This window comes from Lemur catta, chromosome 2 (genome assembly GCF_020740605.2).
Source record: "Lemur catta isolate mLemCat1 chromosome 2, mLemCat1.pri, whole genome shotgun sequence".
In the NCBI taxonomy this organism is placed as follows: domain Eukaryota; kingdom Metazoa; phylum Chordata; class Mammalia; order Primates; family Lemuridae; genus Lemur; species Lemur catta.
Genome location: NC_059129.1, coordinates 34,390,618 through 34,413,613, shown reverse-complemented (window position 1 = coordinate 34,413,613; position 22,996 = coordinate 34,390,618). Strand labels below are relative to the sequence as shown.

The 22,996-nt window shown below is 36.0% G+C and overlaps 1 protein-coding gene across 1 annotated transcript in view; it reads right to left on the bottom strand.

Moving 5' to 3' along the window:
- SEPTIN14 (septin 14) overlaps nucleotides 1-12,775 on the bottom strand; it is a 99,011-nt gene extending 86,236 nt beyond the window's left edge. The window contains exons 1-4 of the mRNA XM_045542168.1: nucleotides 12,758-12,775; nucleotides 12,171-12,291; nucleotides 10,903-11,098; nucleotides 172-358 (exon numbers count right to left, since the gene is read on the bottom strand). Of these exons, the coding sequence (XP_045398124.1) occupies nucleotides 172-358; nucleotides 10,903-11,098; nucleotides 12,171-12,291; nucleotides 12,758-12,775 (522 nt within the window). The remainder of the gene's footprint in view (nucleotides 1-171; nucleotides 359-10,902; nucleotides 11,099-12,170; nucleotides 12,292-12,757) is intronic.
- Between the last annotated feature and the right edge of the window lie 10,221 nt (nucleotides 12,776-22,996).

The window sequence follows — 22,996 nt, the reverse complement described above, 5'->3', positions numbered from 1 at the left end:
TATTCTATGATGTTTCAACAATGATGAAATCACCTAAGGGTGCATTTCTCAGAACAAACTTCTGTCATTAAGCTACATGTAACTGTACTTGTATGCAAATGCCCTCAAAATATGTTATTATCTCAAAATTAATATTAAATATTGAAAAGTTGATTTATTTACCAAACATACCCTGCTGTCAATGTTCTTCATTGTTAATAGGTCAAGGGACTTCAGAGAATGTCCTGTAGGTGAAATGAAGTAAAGGCACACATGGACTCGAGAATCATGGTAATCAAAAAATGAGCGTTTAATCTTCAGTTCTTCTTGAAGATATGCCTCAAGTTGAGCATCTATGTAGTCAATTATTGGTTGGTAGCTAAAAAAAGATTATTTAAACATTTAGCATAACATATTAATAAAATCTGGTCTTCTTTTTCACCACTTAATAGTTAATATACATACCAGTTTGCCATAGTGATAAAAATGTGCATGACATGTCCATACAAAGATAATATTAAATAATTCTAAATCAACAATAAGGCCCATGCTTTACCCTATGGGTACATAAAATATTAACATAAAGAAAAACTATGTGAAGGGTATACAAAAACTCTCTGTACACTTGTTTTAGCACTCCTCTGAATCTAAAATTATCTCAAAATTAAAAGTTTTAAATAAGAGGATATCAGAAGGGCCTAGAAACTAATTGAAAGCTAACTAAAATACTTCTCAATGACCAAGGCTGGAAAATTTTGATCAACAAAATCAATTGCTATAGCATTGTATTATAACTCATAAAATAAATATCCATTAGTCCAACTGATGTATATAAATAATTGAATGAATGAATATATCATTGGGAGAGAAATAAACTATGCTTTAGACAAAAATTCAAATTAGTAAACCTAGAAGAGACGAGGAAAGATACAAATTTGACATTAAAACACCAGAATGATAATTGTTACAAGCAAAATCCAAAATATATGCTTTAAAAAGTGGGTGAAAGTTTAAGGAGAAAGAGAATATTTCCATAGTCTCGAAGCAAATATCACCAACCAAGATGTTTTTTCATTACAAAGCAAAAATTGTAACTTTATAGTGGATATTACCTTAATCTTAGTCAAGTTTAACATCACTAGTAATAAGACATATCCATGTCATGTCTTTACTGTCATGATGTACTGAGAAAGGTAAATCAATGCTGTAGTATTCTTGCAAAGTTCACAGCCTCAGTATAAACATGAGAAAATATTAGGAAAACCCAAATTAAAAACATTCTACAAAATAACTGGCCAGTGCTCCTAAAATATTTAAAAGCCATAAAAGGTAAAGACTGGGAACCACTACAAATTAAATTAGACTAAAGAGACATGACAAATAAATAATAAGTGTGATCCTTTATTGGATTTTGGAACAAAAAAAGTTATTAGTGGAAAGACAGGTGAAACTGAATAGTTTATAGCATGGTAAATTGCATTGTAGCAATAATCATTTCTTTTGATAATCACTATACCGGATGTTAACATTAAAGAAAAATGGTAAAAGAAGCTCTATTTACTAAGTGGAATTACAAAAGTCTAAAATTTCTGAAGGGGAAAGATAGCAAAATAGGAAATTCTAGCCCTCAGAATCCCAAGGAAACATCAATTTTGGCAAACACTCATGGACAAGAATATCTCTATGGGAGCCCAGGAGCCCAGTGGAGAGATTTTTGCACCCCATTTGAGCAATAAATATCAAGAATAAATGCAATGAAGCAGCTAAAAACAGTTTTACTTTAACCAGTGTCATCCCTCCCCCAAAGTGGCATAATTCAGTGTAAAAAGAGAGTCCATCAACCCACAAGTCACCTATGGTGAAGTGAGAGCAGAGTAAGCACCAGGCTTGGAGGAGACATAGAGACTTTACCAAACAAACAAAACCTGAGGAGGTCCATCACCACTAGACTTGCCTTACAAGAAATGCCTAAGAGAGTTCTTCAAGTTGAAATTAAAGGACGTTAAATAGCAACATGAAGACATACAAAAGTATACTACTTACTGGTAAGGGTAAGTACACAGTCGAAATCAGAAAATTCTAATGTTGTAATGTTGATATGTAAATAATTTTAATGCTATAAAAGTCAAAAGAAAGTATTAAAAATAACTATAGCTACAATGATTTGTTAATGGCTACATATTAAAAAGAATATAAATATTGACATCAATAATATATTAGGTCATTAAGTATGAAATATCCAATTTCCTTAAGTACTAAGTTTGACAGTTGATATTTCTGATATTTCACTTTAACATGTCTTTTTTTTTTTTCCTATTGTGAAGGTACATCCTATCCTCAGCCTTTCAAATGCATGGTTTGGCTTGTGATTACCTTTCCATTTTTTTAAGAGGAATTTTGTGAAACCATGGATAAGTCAAAAATTCATGTTATTTTCAAATATGAGTTCCATCATGGAACTAATGCAGTGCAGATAGCTCAAAATATCATTTAAGTGTTTGGGAAAGATGTGGCTAAGGAATGCATAGTACATCAATGGTTTGAGAACTTCCATTCTGGTGATTTTAATTTTGAAAGTGAGCCATGTGGGTGACTTGAGACCAAGATGGATCATGATGAGCTGAAAGCTGTAGTGGAAGCAAATCCATCTCAACCTAGTGGGAATTAGCAGCAAGGTTTAACGTTACTATTCCAACAATATTGGACCATTTGAAACAAATTGGCAAGGTAAAGAAGCTGGATAGATGGGTACCATATGAATTAAACGAGTGTCAGAAGAAAAGTCATCTCAAAGCTTGCCTTTCTTTACTGTCACAACATAAAGGTAATACATTTCTGCACTATATTGTTACATGTGATGAAAAATAGATTCTTTTTGACAATTACAAGCATTCAGCACAATGGTTGGATAAAGATGAAGTGCCAAAACAGTCCAAAACCAAATATTCATCAAAAGAAGCTAGTGGTGTCTATTTGGTGGTCCAGTGCTGGTATTATCCACTACAGCTTCATGAAACCTGGTCAATCAATTACAGTGAATGTCTACTTCAGCCATTTGGATGCAGTGATGAGGATGCTTGTGATTAAGCAGCTGAAATTGGTCAATAGAGACAGGCTAATCCTCTTGCAAGAGCACATGTCACAAAAAACAATGCTGCTGAAACTACAGAGGCTGGACTTGGAAACTCTGTCATCCACCACATTCACCAGACCTTGCACCAACTGACTACCAGTTCCTCCAGGTTTTGGACCACTTCTTGCAAGAAAAAATATTCAAATCTCAACAAGCTGTGGAAAACACCTTTTGTGATTTCATCACCACTTGCTCTCCAGGCTTCTTTGCTGCTGGCATAAACAAGCTACCCTTAAGATGGCAACACTGTGTCAATAGTTTAGGTGCATACTTTGATTAATTGTATTGCTTTTTGTTTGAGATATAGTAAACTAAACTTTTGATTCAAAATTGAACATTTCATATTTAATAACCTAATAAAATGGGGGGAGAAGTAAAAGTGTAGCATTTTTATGTGCAATCAAAGTTGTTATAAGCACAAAATACTCTGTAATAATTATAAAATGTTTTGTACAAGCCTTATAGAAAACATGAAGGAAAACTCTGTACTATACACACAAAAGATAAAGATAAAAATCAAAGTATAGCACTACAAAAATCAAATCCCAAGGAAGATAACAAGAGAGAAAGAAAGTAACTAAAAAACAGTCAGAAAACAATTAAGAAAATCACAATTGGAAGTCCTTACCTATCAATAATTATTTTAAATGTAAATGGACTAAGTTTACTAATCAAAAGACATACAGTGGCTTAAATGGACACAAACACAAGATCCAAGTATGTGCAGCCTACAAGAAATACGTTAGCCTTATGGACATGCATAGGCTGGAAGTAAGGAGATGGAAAAAAAATTCTTGCAAATGGTAGCCAAAGGAAAAGAGGAATAGCAATACTTAGGTCAGACAAAATAGACTTTAATTCAAAAATTGTCACAAGAGACAAAGTTCATTATTATATAATGATATAGGTCAGGTTATTTTGCAGAATGGTTTTCAATTTGGTTTTTTATAATATTTTCTAATGAATAGACTGAGGTTGTGCAATTTGACATGAACATGGAGTCAATTTGCCTTTCTCAGTATATCCTAACAGGAGGCACATATTGTGGATATGTCTTATTGCTAGTGATGTTAAACTTGACAAAGGAGTCAATATAGTACAGACAAGATAGCCAATCCTCATGGATGACTTTGAGGGATTCAAGACTTCTGTGGAAGAATTAACTGCATATGTAGTGGAAATAACAAGAGAATGAGAATAAGAACTGGAGCCTGAATATGGGACTGAATTGCTGCCATCTCATTATCAAACTTGAATAGATGAGGAGTTGCTTCTTATGAATGAGAAAGTAGTATCTTGAGATAGGATCTACTTCTGGTGAAGAAGCTCTAAACATTGTTGAAATTACAACAAAGGATTTAGAATGTACCATAAACTTAGTTGATAAAGCAGTGGCAGGGTTTCAGAGTATTGACTCCAATTTTGAAAGTTCTACTGTGGTTAAAATGCTATCAAACAACATCATATGCTACAGAGAAATATTTTATGAAAGAAAATATCAATCAACATGGCAAATTTCATCATTGTCTTACTTTAAGAAATTGCTACAACTACCCCAACCTTCAGCAACCATCACCAGATCAGTCAGCAACCATCAATATTGAAGCAAGACCCTCCATCAGCAGGAAGATTATGACTCTCTGAAGGCACAGATAATCATTAGCATTTTTAGCAATAAAGTATCTTAATAAAGGGACACACATTTTTCAGACATAGTCCTATTGTAAATGTGATATAGTATAGTATAAATATAACTTTATATACAATTGGAAATCAAAAAAATTGTGAGACTTGGCTTATTATAATATTTACTTTATTGTGGTGGTCAGAAACTGAACCCACAATATCTCAGAGATATGCCCATATAAAACATTTAATGTAATCCTCATGTTAACCACAAAAAAAAAAATACTACAACACATACACAAAAGATAAAGAGAAAGAAGTCAAAGCATAGAACTACAGAAAATCATAAAATCACAAAGATTACAAGAGAGGTGAAAAAGTTTTTGAAAACAACCAGAACGCAAATGACAAAATGGCAACAGTAGGTTCTTACCTATCAATAATAACATTGAATGTAAACAAAATATATTCTCCAACAAAAAGACATAGACTGGCTGAATGGAAACAAACACGAGAGCCAACTACATGCTGCCTACAAGAAACTCACCTTAGCTTTAAGAACACACATAAGCTGAAAGTCAGGGACAGAAAAAATATTCCATGCAAATGAAAAGCAAAAGAGAGCAGGGGTGGCTACACTTATGTTAGATAAAATAGACTTCAAGTTCAAAAACTGTTCAAACTGGACTCCTACAACCACCAAAACCTGAGCAGAAGGAGAGCTGCCCTGAAGGCTTGGTATTGAATGACTGAGGGGGCATTTCCTACAGCCAGAGATATGTTGCAGACTAGAAGCAAACTGTAGTGACAAACTGAATACCTTTATAGACTGCCATAGTTAGGGTGAGGGAGAGAGCTGTACAGTAACTGGAGCATAAATGGAAACAAGGTCCCACTCCCACGAGCCAAGCTGTGGCATTAGGACTGTCCCTTCCTCCCCATTCTGAGAACTTGACCCAGCAGCAGTTGCCCCTTACCCAGGCATTTAACCAGGGACCTGAGGACTTCTCCACCACCCCCATCAAAGCTGGCACTTGCACCCTTCATTATGGGGCCTGAGTACAGGCTTGCCTAGACCAGCTCTGCCTATTTTTGTGCACCCCGTGAGATGGAGCTTGAGATCCATGCCCCTCAGGGTTCCACAGCCCAATCCACCACCTGGGATACCCAAATACTTCTCCCAGTTAACAAAGGTCAGGCATAAATGCTACCACTACCACTGAAGCTGGTTCTTATTTTTTAGTGCCACCTAATGGTCAGGTGGCCAGCCCACACAACTCATTATAATAACTGCTAACACAAAAGCACATCGTATGGGAACAAGACAAACTTCTTATGACCAGTGCTGCCACCATCATGCATATCACTGTGGCTGACCAGGAGTTTGTGAGCTCACTAACCCACTGGATATGTAGGTACTACAACCAGCATTGGAAAAAGCCACCACACTAAGGCTATGTATAAGCAATGAAATCATACAAATTTTACCAAACAACTGCAAAATATATACTCATCAGTACATGGAACATTCTCCAACATAGGCCATATGATAGGCCACAAAATAAATCTCAACACATTTTTTAAATTGAAATCATATCAAGTATCTTCATAGACCACAAATTGAATAAAACTACAAGTGAATAGTAAGAGGGAATTCAGAAACTATAAAAATACATGGAAATTAGACAACATGCTCCTGAAAGATCTTCGGGTCAATGAAGTAATTAAGATGAAAATGTAAAAAATTTTTGAAATGAATGTAAATGGAAACACAACATACCAAAACCTCTGGGATACAGTAAAATTAGTGTTAGAGGGAATTTTATAGCATTAAATGCCTATATCAAAAAAGTAAAATAATTACAGTTAACAATCTAATGTTAACCTCAAGGAACTAGAAAAGTAAGAATAAAACAAACCCAAAATTAGCAGAGGAAAATGAATAACAAAGATCAGAGCAGAACTAAATGAAATAGAGACCAAAAAAAAAAAATACAAAGCATCAACAAAATGAAAATCTGGCTCTTTGAAAAGATAAACAAGATTTATAAACTGCTAGCTAGACTAACCAAGTCAAGATTCTATGCTTCATATGGAACAAAAGAAGACCCAGATAGCCAAAGCAACCTTAAGCAAAAAGAACAAATTGGGAGGCATCAATTTACCAGACTTCAAGCTATACTACAAGGCTATAGTAACCAAAATAGAATGGTACTGGCACAAGAACAGAGACATAGACCAATGGATCACAACAGAGAACCCAGATATAAAACCATCCTCATATAGCCATCTGATCTTTGACAAAGCAGACAAAAACATACACTGGAGAAAAGAATGCTTATGCAATAAATAATGCTGGGAAAATTGGATAGCCACATGGAGAAGACTGAAACAGGATCCACACCTCTCACCACTCACAAGAATCAACTCATGACGGATAACAGACTTAAACCTAAGTCATGAAAGTATAAGAATTCTGGAAGAAAATATTGGAAAAATTCTTATAGACAACAGCCTAGGTAAATAATTTATGAAGAAGACCCCAATAGCAATCACAGAATCAACAAAATACTTCTGCACAGCCAAGGAAACAATCATTAGAGCAAACAGACAATCTATAGAATGGAAGAAAATATTTGCATGCTATACCTCCAATAAAAGGCTGATAACTAGAATCTATAAAGAACTCAAGCAAATCAGCAAGAAAAAAATCAAATGACCCCATTAAAAAGTGGGCAAAGGACATGAACAGAACCTTTTCAAAAGAAGATGGTCTAATGGCCAACAAACATGAAAAAATGCTCAGCATCCCTAATTATCAGGGCAATTAAAATCAAAACCACAGTGAGATATCACTTAACTCCAGTGAGATTGGCTTTTTATCCCAAGGATGCAAGGATGATTCAAATATGCAAATGAATAAATGTGATATATCACATAAACATAATTTAGGACAAAACCCACATGCTTATCTCAATAGATGCAGGAAAACATTTGAAAAAATATCAGCATAACTTCATGATAAAACCATCAACAAACTTGGCATAGAAGGAACATAACTCAGAATGATGAACCCACAACCAACATTAATCCAAACGGGGAAAAATTGAAAGCATTCCCTCTAAGGACAAGAACAAGAGAAGGATGCCTACTTTCACCACTCCTATTCAACATACTATTGGAAGTCCCAGTCAGAGCAACCACGCAAGAAAAAAACCTTAAGGGCATCCAAATTTGGAAAACAGGAACCCAAATTATTCCTGTTCACTGATAATATGAATTTACAGCGAAAAAAACCCCTAAATACTCCATCAACAAACTATTAGATTTGATAAATGAATTCAGTTAGCAGAATCACTGTATAAGAATTAGCAGCTTTTGTATACACCAATAACAGTTTAGACAAGAACCAAATCAAGAGGATAATCCCATTTAAAATAACTATAAAAATAAAATATCTAGGAATATAGTTAACAAAGTAGATGAAAGATTTCTGCGAGGAACTCTACAAAACACTGATGAAAGATATTATAGATGACACAAACAAATGGAAAAACTTCCCATGTTCATGCATTGGAACAATTAATATCATTAAAATGACAATACTATCCAAAGCAATCCACAGATTCAATGAAATCCCTATCAAAATTCCAACATTAGTTTTTGCAGGGTTAGAAAAAACAATCTTAAAATTTGTATGGAACCAAAAAGAACACAAAGAGCCAAAGAGATCCTAAGTACAAAGTAAAAAAACTGGAGGCATCACATTACCTGACTTCAAACACAATACTAAATAGCAAATAAAACAAGCATGATACTAGTATACAAATAGATACAGAGATCAATGGAATGAAATAGAAAACCCAAAAATAAATCCACACATCTACAGCTAACTGATCTTTGACAAAGTCAACAAAAACACATACTGGGGAAAGAATATCCTTTTCAATAAATGGTGCTGCAAAAATTGAGTTGCCATATGCCAAAAAATAAAACTGGAAAATCCTATGTGTCACCATGCACAAAAATTCATGCAAGATGGATTAAAGACTTAAATGTAAGATCCAAAATTGTAAAAATACTAGAAGAAAACCTAGGGAAAACTCTTCTAGACATTGGTCTAGGCAAAGAATTCATGACTAAGACTTCAAAGGCACAAACAACGAAAACAAAAATAAACAAATGGGACTTAATTAAACTAAAAACATTCTGGACAGCCAAAGAAATAATCAATAGGCTGAACAGACAACTTACAAAACTGGAGAAAATATTTGCAAACTATTTATACAAGAGACTAGTACCCAGAGTATACAAAGAACTCAAACAAATGAACAACCCCCCCCCCACAAATAATTCCATTAAAAATTCAGCAATATATATGCTAGACATTTTTCAAAAGAAGCCATACAAATGGCCAACAGGTATTTGAAAAAGTGTTCAACATCACTAATCATCAGAGAAATGCAAACTAAAACCATAGGGAAATATCATCTCACTCCAGTCAGAATGACTGAACAGAAAATAAGATGTTGACAAGGATGCAGAGAAAGGGGAATGCTTATACTCTGTTGATGGGAATATAAATTAGCACAAACTCTATGAAAAGTAGTACGAAGATTTTTTGAAAAACTGAAAACAGAACCACCATAATAATGGGATCCAGGAATCCCATTACTATGTCTACCCAAAGAAAAAGAAATCAGTATATCTAAAAGACACACTTGTATGATTATCACTGCACTATTCACACCAGCAAAGACAAGAAATCAAACTAAATGTCCATCAATGGAAGAATAGATAAAGAAAATGTGGGCTGGGCGCGGTGGCTCATGCCTGTAATCCTAGCACTCTGGGAGGCCAAGGCGGGCAGATTGTTTGAGCTCAGGAGTTCGAGACCAGCCTGAGCAAGAGCGAGACCCCATCTCTACTAAAAATAGAAAAGAAATTATACGGACAGCTAAAAAAAACATACATATATATAGAAAAAATTAGCATGGTGGTACATGCCTGTAGTCCCAGCTACTCGGGAGGCTGAGGCAGGAGGATTGCTCAAGCCCAGGAGTTTGAGGTTGCTGTGAGCTAGGCTGATGCCACGGCACTCTAGCCTGGGCAACAGAGTGAGACTGTGTCTCAAAAAAAAAAAAAAAAAATTAAAAAAAAAAAAGAAAGAAAGAAAATGTGGTACAGGCCAGGCACGGTGGGTCACACCTGTAATCCTAGCACTCTGGGAGGCCGATGCGGGAGGATCACTCGAGGTCAGGAGTTCGAGACCAGCCTGAGCAAGAGCGAGACTCTGTCTCTACTAAAAAATAGAAAGAAATTATCTGGACAACCAAAAATAAACAGAAAAAATTAACTGGGCATGGTGGTGCATGCCTGTAGTCCCAGCAACTCGGGAGGCTGAGGAAGAAGGATTGCTTAAGCCCAGGAGTTTGAGGTTGCTGTGAGCTAGGCTGATGCCACGGCACTCTAACCAGGGCAAAAGAGCGAGACTCTGTCTCCCCCCCAAAAAGGAAAATGTGGTATATATACACAATGGAATACCATTCAGCTATAAAAAAGAATAAAATCATGTCTTTTGCAGTAACATAAATGGAACTGGAGTACATTTTCTTAAATGAAACAAACCAAGCACAGAATGTCAAATATCACATTCTCACTCATAAATTGGTGCTAAATAAATATGTACACATGGACATAGAGAATGGAATTTTATAATGGAGACCCAGAAGGGTGAAGGGGTGGGAGAGGAGTAGATGATGAGAAATTACTTAATTATTACAGCATACATTATTTGGGTGTTGGATACCCTCAAAGCCTGGACTTGACCACTATGCAATCTATGTGTGTATCAAAATTACACATGTATCCAATAAATTTGTACAAATAAAAAATAAAATAAAGAAGGAAATAACCTAGAACTAATAGAAACTGCATTAACAAATTTTTGCTATACTAGGTTCATTCAAAATCTTGTAAGAAAATCAATTATATACAAAAGTATCAATTTTTCAAGAAAAGAACATTATTAGAAAAGAATTAAAATATGGAAGGAAATGTATTAATTATCTTAGAAGGATATTATAATTTAGTTTATGGAGAAAGAAGGCAAATTTCTTAAAATAAGGAAATATTTTCTGTAATTAAAATAATAAAACACTAACCTGGTTTCTTTGTTTAATTGATCACCATACCCCACTGTTTTCACAACAGTCAATTTCAATTGAACATTGCTTTCCTGAAGTTCATATGTCTGAATTTTAAGTCCAACATTTGAGTAAAAATGTGAGGATTTATTATCTTTCAAGTTAGTATTAAACAATGTGTCAATCAGTGTTGATTTTCCAATTCCAGTTTCCCCTGTAATAGAGAATTCATCATAGGGGCATAAAATGGCTAAGAAGAGGCAATACTCCTACTGTGATTTTTAAAATCTAAAAAAGTTGAACTCATAGAATTAAAGAGTACAATAATGATTAAAAGAGACTGTGGAAGAGGGGAGAAGGGAAATGGGGATTTATTGGTCAAAAGGTACAAAGTTTTAAATATTTAATAGATAGGAGGAATAAGTTTTGAGATAATTGCACATCAAGGTGACTATAGTCAATAATAATATGTTGTATATTTCAAAATAACTTAGAGTAAATTTCAAATACCCCAACATTAAAAATGATAGATAAGCCAAGTGATGGACATATTAGCTTGATTTAATCATTTCAGATTGTAAACATATATCAAAACATCACATCATATCTCATAAATATATACAATTATGATTTTCCTATTAAAAATAATATTACTTTCAGCTGGGTGTAGTAGCTGAAACCTGTAATCCCAGCACTTTAGGAGGCTGAGGTAGGAGGATTGCTTGAGGCCAGGAGTTTAAGACCAGCCTGGGTAACATAGCTAGACCCTTTCTCTACAAAAAAATTTAAAATTGTCTTGGTGTGGTGGTGCATGCTTGTTGTCTCAGCTTCTTAGGAGGCTGAGGCAGGAGGATAGCTTAAACCCAGGAGTCAGATGTTGCAATGAGCTATGATGACACCACCGCACTCTAGCCCAGATAACAGAGAGAGAGATTGTCTCAAAATAATAATAATAACTAATATTATTATTATTACTTAAAAAATAAATAAAGGGTCTCCAATACTTTAAAGATTGGGATGGTCTTGAATGTATACATGCTAGCCCTGATCCCCTCACTCATTAATATAATGTAGAAAGAAAGTATAAACTAAGGTTTGTCAGATTTTGAAGAGCACTGAAGTATTTAAATTTTTAAAAATGTTTACATAATATGATTAAGAAGATGGAAACCATTATAAACATGAATAATGGTCTTGAATTAATAGCACCAGTATTACACTACTTAAGTTGAAATAAGCATTGGGAAAAATGAAGTAATAATTCAAATAAAGTGTTTGGCACTTACCTACACAGAGAATATTAAAAGCAAATCCTTGTTGGATAGATCTGTTCACCAACTGATAGGGAAAACATTCAAAACCAAAATGGCCAAGTGTAGTTAAGCAACGAATATTGTCTTCTTTTTGCTTAAATAAAAGAAAATTTAAAAGTTTCTAATTAGAATAGGAAATGAAGTAGTTTGAAAAGACAGTGATAACATACAGCAAATAAATTAGTATTGACTATCATGTGATTCTTTTGCTGGGACTACAAGCACGTACCACCACACCAAGATAATTTAAAAATTTTTTTGTAGATATGGGGTCTAGCTGTGCTACCCAGGCTGATCTCAAACTCCTGGCTTCAAGTGATCCTCCCACCTCAGCCTCTCAAAGTGCTGGGATTAGAGGCATGAGCCACTGCATCTCAGACAAAATGCAAATGTATTAAGTAAATTTGTGAAAACCGAAATCTGTGTCCAGACACATAGATTTTGATATAATTTTAATTAAAAAAGTGAATCTATCTCTCAGCACACTTAAAGAGGCTATTTTTTAATTTAAAAAGAAATAAAGAATTAAGGAAATACCAAAGGAAACACCAGTGTATTACTCTAAAATAATAAATCATTTCTTCCATAAGAAAAAAGAAAAGACTTTAGCATTCTTTCATTTTGTTTTAGTGTGTTGATTGGTCAAGAAAACCCAATACATGTTAATGTTTAATGCAGATGCTTCTTGACATATGATGGGGCTATGTCCCAATAAACCCATGGTAAGTTGAAAATATTGTAAGTTATAAATGAATTTAATGCACCTAACATACTGATCACTATAGCTTAGTTTCACCTAAATCAAACATGCTGAGAACGCTTACATTAGCCTACAGTTGAGCAAAATCAACTAACACAAAGCCTATTTTATAATAATATATTAAATATCCCACATAATTTATTGAATACTGTACTGAAAGTGAAAAACAGCCCCATTATAAAGACAAAAAATTTTAAGTTGAACCATTATAAGTTGGAAATCATATGTAAATATGAAGAAACAAAAATAAATTTGCAATTTGTAAAAAAATGCAAATGACTTTTATTTTAAATTTGTCATACACCCTGTGAGAACTTGTGTTATATCAAATTATCTTTAAAAATCTACTACTAATAACACCACCCAAGAAAATTAGAAATCCGTCAATATTATACACAAATTAATCAACTGATTATTTGTAAAAGGCGAAAAAAGAGGAAGCAAGATGCCCAACTGGAGACACAGCTTGTCGGACCATCCTGGCAAAAGAGTTGAGGTTTGGATTGAGGAGAGCAGAGAATGATTACTGCTCAGAAGTGGACCACAGAGGCAGACAGCAGAGGAGTCCGGGGTCCCCACCAAGAGGAACTGCAAAGCTGACAAAGAGGATAGAAAAGAGAAATTGGCAGCATGATCCAACTGCACGGAGCCCTGGAGCCCAGTGGAAGGATAAGGAGTCTCCCCTCCCCAACCCGGGTGCCTCAGGCCAGTATTGGGACACAGGGCTCTCATCCCATGGGGGAGTGCCACGCCGGACCAGAGAGGCAGCATCCCTGCATCTGGATGCTTCCTCCTCCGCACCTCGTTCACTCCTAGAATCTAAGAAAGTAATTTTGGCTCAAGCCAACCTGTAGCCAAAGCCCACTCTCCCCATAGAAACCATAAAAGCACTTTGCACTGAGAGACTTGGCTCCCCGCAAAAGGGGCGTGTTCCCAGGTGAAGCCCCCCTTCCGCCCCTCCCCATAATTGCCACAGCCTCAGCTCTGATGCAAGAGCAGTGTCGGGAGACCGCAGCTCCTCCCCCTACCATACCAGCCACAAGGGTACTCTGTGCTGAGTGACCTGCTTTTCGGCACCAGGGGCACATTTCCGCCTGAGCCAGCGGGAGAGCCCCAGTTTGTGATCTTTCCGCCCACAGGCTTTGGCACATTCACCTACTGAAAGCTTGACAGCAGGGTGGGGAGTCTTGGGGAGAGGTCACAGTTCCAGGCTCAGGTGTCAAGAGAGCCCTGGTGACCATAACCAATGGGAAATTGTGGAGCAGCACAGAGGAGCTGGGGGCTGTGAGAGCGCCTCATCCTCCACCCCCCACTGGAGAATTGCCATAGGCACTGGGACTGAATTTGCAGAGGCCCTGGTTCCCATGACAACCAAATGCTTTCGGCACTCGGGCTGAACCAGAGCCCTGCCACTCTCACCACTCACTTCTATACGAAGTGCAGCTTGATCCAAGTCTGTTGAGCTGCCACTGTTCCCCTGGTGGGAACATCCCCCTGGTAAAGACCCCTGCAGATAGAGAGGCCTACCTACCTCTCTGGGGTAGGGGGTCTAGTGGTGAAAAAGGGGTGCATCTGCCAGCATCACAAAGAGATGCAAACCAGTGGGTCAGACATACCAACTGTGGGGTAGCTCAACAGCCAGTCTTGGGTGGAGAGGGAAAGCACATGGACTAATTAGAGGAGAAAATGCTGTGAGGTCCCATGGAACAAGTAGGGAGGGCACACGCCCCACTCCACAGAGAAACCAGGCTAGTGGACAGGGAAGGAAAAAGACTGGCTAGGGGCCTCAGCAATCATACTATTAAGCCCCTCCCACCAGAGACAGCTCTCCCTGTTTGGAAAGAGAGCCCCGAACTCCATGTCAGCGGCTCCCCCTAGCGGCCAGATAGGCAACTTCTGAGCAACGTAGAGGTTCAGCAAAGCCCTGAACCCAGACTCTTGCATCCCAGCTTTGACCTATCTTGCTCCTTCCCCCACCTCAGGGGGAGCAGAGTACAAGCAAACCATGGGAGCTACAAAGCTACAAAGCTTGGGACATTCATAAACTCAAGTTGGGGGACAAAAGTCTGCCATAGGCACAACAGATGTTAACAACTGCTACCCCATGCAAACTACAATCAATGACAGCAGGAACCACCTCACAGCCAAACATAGTGCCTTCCATCTCAAGCTATTAAGGGGCAGTGCAAATATGCCCACAGTACAATCCACCAGCTCAGAGCTTAAACTGGGGGAACAAACTCACTATACTCCATTGGGAAGAGGTGAAGACAACAGGTCAAAGGTAACCCAAGGGGTTCATCAAGTCTGCTAAAACACCACTAAGACAATTCAGGACCAGCATTCCTCCCCTGGGAATAGTCAGGAATCGATATTTGGGAACTCAGAGACAGGGCCATAAACTAGCTCTAGCACCACCAGCTCTCAACCAAGAGGCCAGATGGGAAGGAAGCAACAAAAGAACTCCAGAAGCATGAAAAATCAGAACAAAAAGACACCCCTAGGAGAAATCAATAACTACTCACCAATGGATACCAATCTAAATGAAATGGTTAAAATGACAGATGAAGAATTTTGAATATGGATTGTAAGAAAGCTCAATGAAACACAAGAGAAAATAGACATCCAACACAAAGAAGCCAAAAAAAAAATGTAGGAAATGAATGAAAAATTCTCTAAAGAAATTGAAGTATTAAAGGAAAACCAAACAGAAATTCTAGAAATGAAAAACACATTCAAGGAATTACAAAACACAGTAGAAAGCCTTAAGAAAAATTGTGATCATGCAGAAGAAAGAATCTCAGAACGTGAAGATAACACCTATGAGCTAAATAAATCACCCAAAGAGAAAGAACAGAAAAACAAGAGGGACAAACAAAGCCTATAAGAAATGTGGGATAATAGAAAGAGGCCAAACATAAGAATCATAGGCATCCATGAGGATGAAAAATAAAATAAAATACACAAGAGTTGGATAATTTGTTTGAGGGAATAATTGAGGAAAATTTCCCTGGCCTAGGTAGAAATCTAAATGTCCAGGTATAAGAAGCACACAGGACTCCTGGGAAATTCATCATGAAGAGAAAGCACCATGCTACATAGTCATTAGGCTGGTCAAAATAAACATGAAAAAGGCACTCCTATGAGCAGTAAGGTGAAAATGGCAGATTACCTATGAAGGAAAATCTATCAAACTAACTGCAGACTTCTCAACTGAACAGTTATAGCCAGAAGGGACTGGGGACCCATCCTAACTCTTCTCAAACAGAATAATGGCCAGTCTAGAATTTTGTATCCTGCAAAACTAAGCTTCTTATATGAGGGAGAAATAAAAACTTTCCCAGACCAGCAGTCACTCAAGGAATTTGCAAAGACTAGACCTCCCCTGCAGGAAGTGCTCAGAGTTGCATTATACACTGATCATTGCAATAGACACCCACCAGTGTAAAATCACCCAAAAGATAAACTCCAGAACCTAGAAACCATGATAGCTCAAGAGGTAAAACAAAGCAATAAGGGTCTGCCCAATAGAATGAACAGAAATTCCCTGCAAACATCAATTCTCTTAATAAATGTGAATGGCTTGAACTGCCCACTGAAGAGACATAGGCTGGCTGAATGGATAAAAAAAATATATAGGCCAAGTATCTTCTATCTCCAGGAAACACATCTAACTCACAAGTACTCATTCAGACTCAAGGTGAAGGGATGGAAAACAATATTCCTTGGAAATGGAAACCAAAAGAAGCTGTTGTAGCCATTCTGATATCAGATGACATAGACTTTAAATCAATAAAAGCAAAGAAAGACAAAGACAGTCACCATATAACGGTGAAAGAAACAATTCAACAAGAAGTCTTAGCAATCCTAAATATTTATGTACCTAACCCAGGAGTGCCCAGATATATAAAGCAAATACTACTTAATCTAAACAAAATGATAAACAGCAATGCTCTCATAGCCAGGGATTTCAACACCCCACTGACAGAACTGGACAGATCCTCCAAACAGAAAATAAGCAAAAAAAAATTGGCTTAAACAGAACTCGAAAACAAATGGGCCTAACAGACATCTACAGAACATTCCACCCAAATAACACTGAATATACTTTCTTCCCCTTAGCTCATGGAACATTCTCTAAAATTGATCACATTGTAGGTCATAAAACAGATCCCAACAGATTTTAAAAAATAGAATTATACCATGTATCTTCTCAGACCACAGTGGAATAAAATTAGAAATCAATTACAACGGAAACATTCACTCTACACAAAGTCATGGAAATTAAACTACCTATTGCTGAATGATTGTTGGGTCAAGGAGGAAACAAAGGTGGAAATCAAAAGATTCTTTGAACTAAATGGCAATGAGCCACAGGTTATCAAAATCTGTGGGATACAGCAAAAGCATTACTGAGAGGAAAACTCCTAGCCTTCAACGCCCACATCCAAAAGACAGAAAGATCACAAATCAACAATCTAATGAATTATCTCAAGGAACTGGAAAAGGAAGCGCAAACCAATCCTAAACACAGCAGAAGAAAAGAAATCACCAACATCAGAGCAGAACTAAATGAAATCAAGAATAAAAGAACTATACAGAAGAATAATAAACAAAAAGTTGGTTGTTTGAAAAGATAAAGAAAATTGATAGGCCTATTGTTAGATTGACCAGAAACACAAAGGAAAGGACTTTAATAAGGTCAATTAGAAGTAAAAAACGAGGAGTCACAACTGATACCATGGAAATACAAAACGTCATCTTTGAATACTATAAAAATCTCTATGCCTATACACTTGAAAATGTGGAGGAAATGGACAAATTCTTAGAAACACACAACCTCCCTAGGTCATGTTAGGAAAAAATAGAAATCCTGAACAGACCAATATCAAGCACCAAAATTGAAGAAGCAATAAAAAAATCGTCCAAATAAAAAAAAAAGTTCTGGACCAGACACGTTCACACTCAAATTTATGAACTCACAATGAAGAACTGGTACCTATACTGCAGAAACTATTCCATAACACTAAGAGGAAGGAATCCTCCCCAACTCATTTTATAAAGCCAATATCACCTTGATACCAAAGCCTGGGAAGGACACAACATAAAAGAAAAGTACAGACCAATATCCTTTATAAATATAGATGCAAAAATTCTCAATAAACTCTTAGCAAACTGTATTCAACTGCACATGAAAAAAATAATTCACCATGACCAAGTGGGCTTTACCCCATTGATGCAAGGATGGTTCAATACATGCAAATCTATAAATATATTTCACCACATAAATAGAAGCAAAAACAAAGACCATATGATCTTCTCAATAGACACAGAAAAAGCATTTGACAACATTCAGCACCCTATTATGATAAGAACTCTTAACAAAATGGGCATAGAGGGGACATACCTCAGAATTATTAACTGTGTTGGCTGTGGGTTTTTCATATATGGCAAACCCACAGCCAATATCATAGTGAATGTGGAAAAACTGAAAGCATTCCAGGTTAGAAGGTGAAGCAGACAAGGTTGTCTACTATCACCACCTCTACTCAACATAGAATTGGAAGTCCTTGCCAGAGTAATCAGATAAAAGAAGGAAATCAAGGATATCCAAATGGGGAAAGAAGAGGTCAAACTATCACTTTTTGCTGATGATATGATCCTATGTTTAGAAAACTCTGAAGATTCAACCAAGAGGCTCCTTGAATTGATATATGAATTGAACAAAGTCTCAGGCTATAAAATTAATACACACAAACCAGTAGCTTTCATATATGCCAATAACAGTCAAGCTGAGAATCAAATCAATGATGCAATACCTTTTGCAATAGCAACTGAGAAAATAAAATACTTAGGAATATATTTAATGAAAGAGGGGAGCAATCTATTCAGAGAGAACTACAAAACACTGAGGAAAGAAATTGCAGAGGATGAAAACAGATGGAAAAACATATCATGCTCATGGATGAGCAGAATCAACATTGTTTAAATGTCTATATGACCCAAAGTAATTTACAGATTCAATGAAATCCGCATTAAAATACTAATGTTATTTTTTGCAGACCTTGAAAAAATAGTTCTACACTTCACATGGAATCATAAAAAGACCCCAAATAGTAAATGCAATCTTACATAATAAGAATAAATTGGGAGGCATCACTTTACCAGATGTCAACCTTTACTAGAATTAATAGTAACCAAAAGAGCATGCTACTGGCACAAAACAGAGACATAGATCAATGGATCAGAACAGAGAACAAATGTAACCATACTTATATTGCCATCTGATCTTTGACAAAGCAGATGAAAACATACACTGGGGAAAAGAATCTCTATTCAATTAATGGTGCTGAGAAAATTGGATAACCACATGTAGACGGCTGAAACAGGATCTGCACCTCTCACCTCTTGCAAAAATTAATTCACAATGGATAACAGACTTAAACCTAAGGCATGAAACTATAAGAATCCTAGATGAAAATGTTGGAAAAACTCTTAGATATTGGCCTAGGGAAAGAATTTACAAGGAAGACCCAAAAAGCAATCACAGCAACAACAAAAATAAATAAATAGGACCTGATCAAATTAAAAAGCTTCTGCACAGCTAAGGATGCAATTCATAGGGCAAACACATAACCTACAGAATAGGAGAAAATATTTGCATGCTATACATCTGATAAAGGCCTGATAAACAGAATCTACAAAGCACTCAAGCAAGTCAGCAAGAAAAAAATCAGACCTATTAAAAACTGGAGAAAGGACATGAACAGAAACTTTTCAAAAGAAGATAGACTAATGGACAAAAACATGTAAAAATGTTCAACATGTCTAATCATTAAGGAAATGCAAATCAAACCCACAATGAGACATTACCTAACTCCAGTGAGAATGGCTTTTATCAAAATGTCCCAAAACAACAGATGCATGTGAGGATGCAGAGAGAAAGGTATGCTTATACACTGTTGGTGGGACTGCAAACTAGTACAACCTCTATGGAAAGTAGTATGGGTATACTTCAAAGAGCTAAAAGTAGACCTACAATTTAATCCAGCAATCCCACTATTAGGTATTTATCCAAAGGAAAAAAAAGACATTTTATAAAAAAGACACTTGCACTAGAATGTTTATTGCAGTACAATTCACAATAACAAAGATGTGGAATCAGCCCAAGTGCCCGTCAATTCATGAGTGGACTAGTAAAATGTGGTATATGTATACCACGGAGTACTACTCATCCATGAAAAATGAATTAATACCTTTTGCAACAATCTGGATGGAACTAGAGACCATCCTCCTAAGTGAAGTAGCACAAGCATGGAAAAACAAACACCACATATACTCACTATTCAATTGGTTAGTTGACCAGTTAGTACCAGTTAGTCAACATTCATGTGTACAGAGGGAATTAAAACTCAATAGAACTCAAGTTGGTGGCAGGGGAAGGAGGGCATAGGTGAAACCATATGTAATGGATATAATGTATACTATCTGGGTGATAGGCATGCTTTTAATTTTGACTCAGGCAGTACAAAAGTAATCCATGTAACCAAACCATTTGTATCCCCATAATATTCTGAAATAAAAAAATTGAAAAACCAGAAAGACAGAAAGAATAATTTTTAAAAAATGAATGAAATCTTCAAGTATAATGGGACTATATAAAGTGTCCAAAACTTGTCTCATAGGTTATTCCTTAGGGAGAAGATGAAAAAGTAAAATGCATAGAAAACCTATTTGTTTGAATAATTCAGGAAAACTTCTCTGGTCTTGCAAGATATTTTGACATCCAGATGGAAGAGGGTCAGTGAACACCAGAGAGATACATTCCAAGAAGGCCTTCACCAAGACATATAGTCATCAGACTACCTGAAGTCAACATGAAGGAAAAAAATTTAAAAGCAGCAAACAAAAAACATCTAATCACCTATAAAAGAAAGCTCAGAAGACTAAAAGCAGACTTCTCAGTGGGAACCTTACAATCCAGGAGAGATTGGGGTTCTGTTTTCAAAATTCTTAAAAGAAAGAACTTTCAATCATGAATTTTGTACCCTGCTAAACTAAGCATTGTAAATGAAGGAGAAATAAAGTCTTTTCCAGACAAGCAACTCTGAGGGAATTTCTCACTACTAGAATGGCCCTACAGGAAATGCTCAAGAGAGTTCTAAACCAGAAACGAAAGGTAGATACTATCATAAAGACACACAAAACCATGAAACTCACAGGTTCTATAAAAACAATTTTGTAATGAGAATATATAAAGTAATTAGGTAAGAATTACCATTATGATAAGAATATAAGCTCACTTATCAATATTTACTTTGAATATAAACAGGCTAAAGGCCCCAATTGAAACATACATAATGGTGAAATGGATAAAAAGCAATAGTATCTGAATGCTTGATGCCTTCAAGAGACTCACTTAACTGATAAAGATTTTCATAGATTCAAGGTAAAGGGATGGAAAAAGATATTCCACACAAATGGAAATTAAAAGTGAGCCCTACTAGCCACACTTATGTCAGATAAAACAGACTTTAAATAGATCACAGTAAAAAAAAAGATTTAAAAACCCATTATATAATGGTAAAGGTATCAATTCAACAAGAACATAAAACCATCCTAAATATATATGCACCTAAAACCAGGGCACCCATATTCATAAAACAAATACTACTAGACCTAATAAAAAAGATAGACAGCAATACAATAATATCGGAGGACTTCAACACTTCACTGACAACACTAGACAGATCACCAAGGAAGAAAGTCAACAAAGAAACACTGGACTTAAACTGGACTCTAGAATAAATGGACCTTCAGACGTTCACACAACATTCTACCCCCAAACTGCAGAATATGCCTGCTTCTCCTCAGCACATGGTACATTTCCTAAGATAGATATTGTGCTAGGCTACAAAACAAGACTTAGAAAATTTTGAAAAATTAAAATCACATTATCTTCTCAGACCACAGCAGCATAAAACCATAAATCATTTCGAAGTGAAATTCTTAAAACTATACAAATACATGGAAATTAAGCAGCCTGCTGCTCAACAATTTTTCGGACAATGATGAAATCAAGAGAACAGGATACAAATTTTTGTAAATGCATGATAATAATGACATGAGTTACCAAAACATGTGGTATACAGAAAAAGTAGTGCTAAGAGGAAAGTTTTATGCCTACATCAAAAAGGCAGTAAGATCACAAACTAACAACCTAATGTCATAACTCAAGGAACTAGAAAAACAAGAACAAAACAAACCTAAAGATAGCAGAAGAGAATAAATAACAAAAATAATAAAAGAAATAAATGAAATTAAAGGAAAAAATACAAAAGATCAATGAAATGAAACATTGGTTCTTTGAAAAGATAAACAAAATTGATAGACCACTAGCTAGATTAACCAAGGAAAAAAAGATTCAAATAAGTTCAATCAGAAATGAAAAAGGGGACATTACAATGGATACTGAAGAAATAAAAAAGATCATCCAAGACTATTATGAACATCTCTATACCAAAAATTAGAAAATTTAGAGGAAATGGGTAAATTCCTAGAAACATATAACCTCATAAGCTTGAATAAGGTATAAATAGAAATCTTGAACAAACCAATAATGACTCATGAGTTTGAATCAGCAATTAAAAAAAATCTCCCAACAAACAAAACCCCAGGATAAAATGGATTCACAGCTGAATTCTACCAGATATGCAAATAAGAGCTGGTACAAATCCTACCAAAAATGCTCCAAAGGGTAGAAGGAGGGAAAATCCCCAACTTATTCTATAGAAACAGTATTACTCTGATACCAAAGCCAGGAAAGGACACAATAGGAGAAAACTACAGACCCATGTCCCTGATGAACATAGATGTAAAAATCCTTAACAAAATAATAGCAAACTGAATCTAAGTGCACATCAAAAAGATAATACACCATGATTATGTGGGTCTTGTTCCAGACACGTGAAGATTTTACAGCCAACACAAGTCAGTAAATGTGATTAAGCACATGAACAGAATTAAAAACAAAACCATA